Source organism: Terrapene carolina, unplaced genomic scaffold, assembly GCF_002925995.2.
Source record: "Terrapene carolina triunguis isolate 2854851 unplaced genomic scaffold, T_m_triunguis-2.0 Scaffold23528, whole genome shotgun sequence".
Classification (NCBI taxonomy): Eukaryota; Metazoa; Chordata; order Testudines; family Emydidae; genus Terrapene; species Terrapene triunguis.
In genome coordinates, this window is record NW_020687879.1 from 448 (window position 1) to 6,714 (window position 6,267).

At 54.1% G+C, this 6,267-nt stretch overlaps 1 protein-coding gene across 1 annotated transcript; it reads left to right on the top strand.

The window, feature by feature from the left end:
- Positions 1 to 701: 701 nt before the first annotated feature.
- On the top strand, positions 702 to 5,422 carry LOC112123869 (tripartite motif-containing protein 15-like; the record flags this gene model as incomplete). Its single annotated transcript, XM_024222440.3, has 3 exons — positions 702 to 817; positions 2,483 to 2,515; positions 4,902 to 5,422. Coding segments are annotated over 3 exons (670 nt in total), but the record flags the coding sequence as incomplete, so codon positions are not given.
- Positions 5,423 to 6,267: the final 845 nt, after the last annotated feature.

Genomic DNA, 6,267 nt, shown 5'->3' on the forward strand with positions numbered 1-6,267 from the left:
TGGCCCCAGCCCTGGTCTGCCTCTGCCCCCCGAGACCCCGCCCCCTGATCGCTCCTCTCTGCCCCCTCCCTCCATCACTTGCCTTTAAGGCAGGTACAAAGGGAGAGAGCAGAGCTCTCCCACTTTTAAAAGTGATGGGGCCACGGCCCCCCTGTTCTGGCGCCCGTCCAGAGATGGAGAATCCACCACTTCCCTTGGCAGTTTCTGCCAATGGTTAATCCACCCGCACTCTTAACAATGTCTGTCTGATTTCCCATTGGAATTTCTCTGGCTTCCGCTTCCCGCAATTGGTCCTTGTTGTGCCTTTGTTTGCTAAATTGAGGAGCCCTTTAGTACCAAGTCTATTCTCCCCATGACGGTATTTATACCCCACACTCAAGTGCCAGGGTTCTCTCAGTGCAAGGCATTTTTACCAGCCCTCACATCATTTTTGTGGGTCTTTTCTGCACAATCTCCACTTTCTCAACGTCCATTTTAAACTGGGGACACCAGAACTGGAGGCAGTTTTCCAATATCGGTCTCACCAAAATGAAGGGGAAGCTTGTAGTGTCCAAGCTGGGATTGGACCTATTCCTGGGGCAAGAGAGACTTTAATCCTCCAGGGTCTGCTGAGCTACAACCATTCACTGGAGTAAAACACATGTTAGTAAAACACAAATATGACCGAACTCCACAACGAGTAACACTGGGTTGTTCTTCAGATGCGAGAGGGAGAAGTTTCAGAACCCAGTGGCCTTTTCTTCTGACCTGAAATTGAGAATCTGGGAATCTTCTCAAAGAAATGCATCTCTGGAGACCATAATGAAGAAATTCAAAGGTAATAAACAGTCACCTGGGGAATTTTCTCACCTATATTACACTGATAAGTGACAGAGCTGGGGAAATCTCCTAGGGACAATGATTGTGGATGGAGATAGTCAAGTAATCATTTGGAAGCTATGAATTCCCTCCTCAGCTCTCAATACAGCACATACACACTGGGTTCGGGGTCTACATTCGCACTCCCTGGGGGTTTCCTTTCCTAGCAGCTATGAACGTTAACCTGAGCTTGGGCTTCCTGCTGAATTCACTGTTTTTGAAGTATGTTTGTTTGGATTTTTTGTCTGCAAGATCTCCTGTGTCATCACAGTCCCTCTCTTGCTTTAGAGCAGGGGTGGGAACCTTTTTTCTATCACGGGCCATTGACTCACGGAAAAAAATCAGTCACGGGCCACTCACCCGCGGGGGGGTGGGGGCGTGCAGGCTCGGGGCTTCCCCCTGCAGCAGGCCAAGCCGGCGCTCGCGGCGCCAGACCCGCGCTCAGTGGCACTGGAACAATTTTTCCAGTGGGGATGCTGAAAGCCAGTGGTCCCCAAACTTTTTACCTGGCACCACCCCCTTACCCCTGTCTGTGCCCCCTCTCCCCAGAGCTGGGGCCAAGACTGGGCCGTGGCTCCGGGAGGGTGGGGCAGGATGTGGACAGGGGTAAGGGGGCTGAGGCTGGGACCACAGCTAGGGGCGGGAGCAGAGCCGTGGGTGCGGGGCCAGCTGATGGGACCCCAGGTGCGGTACCAGGGGCAGAGCCCCGGACGGGGGTCCAGCAGCCAGCTGGGACCCTGGGCGTGGGGCCGGCGACTGGGACCCCACGCAAAACCTGGGGGTGCTTCAGCACCCTCCACACTCCTAGTTCCCGCGGCTCTGTGCAGAGGCTCGGGGCTTCAGTACTCGCGGCTCCATCCCAGTGGCGGGGGAGGGGACCGGCAGGTCTGCGGACCAGATGAAATTTAGCAACAGGCCGGATCTGGCCCACGGGCCGTAGGTTCCCCACCCCTGCTTTAGAGATTCTCCACCTTTTATCCTCCTGAGCTGGAGATAACAAGACCACCAGGGCTGTCAGGAAGGATGAGCCAGTTTACTAAGTACTAATGGTTCAAGGGCAGATGTAAAGTTGATTGAATGCTAATCACTGAAAAAGTGTCTGTGTATGGGTCTGTCTGTGAGTTCTGTGTTGGTTTCAGAGGGTTTCTCTACACAGCAATTAAACACCCGTGACTGGCCCGTGTCCCCTGACTCCGGCTCACGAGGTTCAGGCTCGGGCTGGAGCCTGGGCTCTGTGACCCCCTCCCATTGCAGGGTCCTAGAGCCCAGGCCTCTGCCCAAGACCGAGCATCTACCCTGCAATTAAACAGCCCCATTGCCCCAGCCCTGCGAGCCCAAGTCAGCTGTCATGGGCCAGCCCCAGGTGTGTAATCGCTGGTAAAACATCTCTGGGTCTGTCATGTAACCTTAGGTCATGTCCTTAGTTTTTAATGTTTGTGGTTATTTTTTAGTGAGGTGTGTAATGGTTTGTACTGGTCTGAATTGCACTTAACCTCCTTAACTAGAACTTCATAAAGTTTGTTTTCTTTTCATTTTGCTTTTGTGTTAGAACATTAACAATGTGAATATATTCCTCAACATGACAACATGATATTTCATCTTTTTCACCCATTTCTTCCTCTAGACTCTCTGTCGTCTAAACCTCAGTGGGACAAAGGTAAATTTCTCGTATCAAAGGGGGAGTGAAAACTTTTATGTGAATTGTGGTGGCTCATTGACAGCACCATAGTTCAGGTTTTGTTTCAAGTTTGCATTTGACAGGAGCTGAGCAACATGTTACTGGTGGCTGCCCAGATCTTTCCTAAAAACAGAAAAGTCGATTCTTTTCTCTCTTGGAATTTGTAATTAGTGGTTGGGTTAACCAGATGGGCTGGGGTGCAGGAGAGGAGGTGAGCAGTGTATCTCCGTAGATCTGAGAATTTAAAAATGAGCCTTTTGGAAAATCAGAGAGGAACATCTCACCTCATTCTCTGAACTCTTTATGCCCATACATGACATCCCCTGGCCATATTATTATTATGAGCAAATGCACAAGTGGTGCAATGAAGAATGGGAAAATTCAACATACAAAAATAGACATTTCTGTTTCCTCTCTCTATTTTATAAGTCAAAAGAAAAAATGTTCAAAATGTCAGAAGGGGTTAGGTAGACATCACCTATTAGCAGACATGTCAACTCTCACAAATTGAGTGTGAGAGATGCGATTTCTGAGTAAAATTAAGCCTCACTCATGATCTCGCTATAGAACTCTCAGCTGTGGCTGAAAAAAAATTCCCGACATTTGAGAGTTCTAAAAATGAGGCTTCATTTTACTTAGAAATCCTGTCAGCTGCCCTGGGCGCGACTGGGGCTCCCACTGTCACCACCCCAGTGCCGCTGCTCCCCGGCCAGCCTGGGAAGTGGGAGAGGGGACCCCACTGTAGCCCCCAGGCCTAGGGAGGGTGAAGAACCCTAGAAGGAGGAGAGGTGGGGCTGGGAGGGCTTTATTATGGCCTGAGGGCTGCAGGGGGCCTGAAGTGAGTAGGGGGCTGATGGGCTGGGGGGCTGTATTGATGGTGGGTTCTGAGCAGATAGGGTGAGTGCTGGGAGGGTGAACTGAGGGCGGTGGGGTAGGGGTGCTGAACTGATGGGGTGGTGATAATGGGGGCTGGGGGACTGAATTTCAGGGGGTTGGATGGGAACAGAACTGATGGGGGCTGGGGAACAGGATTAATTGCTGGGCAGGAGACAGGCAGATGTGGCGGTGAGAGCTCCTGCAGCAGGAGCCAAAATCACCTTCTCCAGGACATGTGGGAGAGTGGGCCACACTGATTGTCACATGCGCACACCCTGGGGAGGGGCCAGGGGAGTTCAAACATCACGAGACTGACCTAAAAACCACAATAGAATTCTTTTAAAAATGTCATGATTGTTGGGCCAATCTCATGAGATTTGATCCCTTGAAGTCGGCAATACTGCATTAGCCATTGCATAGCCTTGGGGCCAGCAGTGTGGAGTTTGGAAAGTCCCCGATAGACCAGCACAAGACGAGCAGCCATTCAGTAAGTGTGCGGTGTCCTCACCCACCCCGCAGCTACACAGAGTCATGGGGGGCCAGTGGGGTCTCTATAAAAGCAGGTTTTCTAGTGCTCAGCCGGCTGATCGTTAGGAGGGAGGGGGCTCTGCAAGGAGTCGGGGTATGAAGAGTTGCATCATGGGACAGGGGGACTTTGGATTCCCTATAATCTGTTGGGAGCCTCCTATGATGCCGGGGTCTCTAATCACATCTGTGGGGAGAGGTGGGTGCAGGTGGGGAAAGATTCCAGGGCCTGATTGTCAGGCCCTTTTGTGCTGCTCTGTCAGAGCAAAGGGGCCTTAATGTGCCTGGAAACAGTCCCCATAAAATAGCTCCGGTGCAAGGGAGCCCCCCCCGTCCATGTGAAGTTGGCACAGGGACTCCTCAGCAACTCTGCTCCCAGCAGTTATTGTAGGAGTGGGTTTGGGACATGCTGGGGGCCAGGGCCGTCCCTAGGGAGGTGCGGGGTCCAGTGCGGAAGTGACGGCCAATCGCGGGGCCCCCCAAAACGCAGGGCCTGGAGCGGTTGCCCTGATTCGCCCTCCCCAAGGGACGGCTCTGCTGGGGGCATAGACAGGATGCATCACACTTGGCTGCTCTCTGCTTTGCAGCCCTGAGGCCCCTGTTACTAGGGGCCAGGGAGACTAAAGGAAGGACAAAGGAGGCTTAAACCCACCTCCCTCTAACCCCCCTTGTCTTTCCCCCAAGCACAAGGATGGAATCACTGAGACTCAGACTCTGGGTCTGGGGGCCTGGCTCAGCTGAGCTGATCCTTTCACTCTGTCCCTGAACTGGCTCTGTCAGGGTGTGACTCCCCCCTGCCCATGGCTGAGATCTCAGCGCTGCTCCCCAGGCAGAGCTGGGTAAATCCTGGAGGCAGGAGGTTGCCTGGTTCACTCCCCAGCTGGGGCAGGTTCTGTCACTGACACGATCAGACCCTCCCCCAGGGCTGAGCTCTGCCCCTCACGCTCTGATTCTCTCTCTACAGCGAACGTGATTCTGGATCCAGACACGGCCCATCCCGAACTCATCGTGTCTGCGGATCGGAGAAGTGTGAGATGGGGAGACACACGGCAGGCTGTGCCCAACAACCCTGAGAGATTTGACACTGCGCGCTGTGTGCTGGGCTGTGAGGGATTCACCTCGGGCAGCCATTACTGGGAGGTGGAGGGGGAGCGGGAGGGGGGAGTATTCTGTTATGTGGGGGTGGCCCGAGAGTCTGTGAGCAGGAAGGGACGGATCAACTATAGCCCTGAGCAGGGAATCTGGACTGTGCAGTGCTGGGAGGATCAGTGCTGGGCTCTCACGTCCCCTCGGCAGATCATCCCCTTCCCCCCGAGCCGGGGACCCCACAGGATCCGGGTGTATCTGGACTATGAACGGGGGCTGGTGGCGTTTTTCGATGCTGGTACCGGGGACCCGATCGTCACTTTCCCGCCGGCCTCTTTCGCCGGGGAGAGAATCCGCCCGTTCTTCTGGGTTGGTGTTGTTACTGTGCGGCTCCTCTAGCCCCCACCCCCCTGATCGCTATGACCTGGAGGACTCAGCCAGCCCAGTCAGACAGGGCTGAGGGGGGGGTGACGCTCTACCCGTATCTCTGGCTGTGGAGGTCTGTGAGATGCTCTAGGCTGGGTCTCTATGCTCCTGGGAGGCCAACTCTGTGTGGAGTGGGGGGCAGGTCCCACCGAGGACGGAGGGAGCCCCCCTGTTGGGGGCCTCTAGGCATAGCTACCAGGTAACTCGGGAGAGTGGAAGGCCAAAGTGTCGATGAAGCTCTTTTGCTCTGGGCCTATCTGAACCCCCAGACTCCATCTTGTGAACTCTCACCTACTTTTAGGCTAACTGCTTATAGGCTGAAGTAGAAATGTAAGGGTCAGCTTTTCTAGCAGGCAGCTGCTGTAAACAGGTCTTGCAAGGCCAAAAGATAAGCAGGCGTATGGGAACTTTTCTAATTGTAACGGCTAGAGAAGGGAGGGGTGGGAGTAATAAGAGGGAGTTAACAAACAAAGGCTTACACAGCTTGGGGTATAAAAGGCAAAAGTTATTTGTATTTGTTGCACTGGATTTGAGACATGCTGGTCTCCTAGTGTCATTTCAGAGCTCTGAAATAAACTTGGCTTGCTTTCTCCCCTCGGTGTCTTTATTGGTGCTAAGCACACCGGGCGACGGACCTTTTAGTCCGCCTCAAGCCCCTCAGGCGGTAACACCCCTGTGGGAGGGACCCAGCCGAGGGCCAGGGAGAGACCCCTCAACTGGGGGGGGAGCAGGGGGGAGGCCTGGCTGAAGAGGCTGGGGGGAGGGGAGAGCAGGGGGGAGGCCTGGCTGAAGGGGCTGGGGGGAGGGGAGAGCAGGCG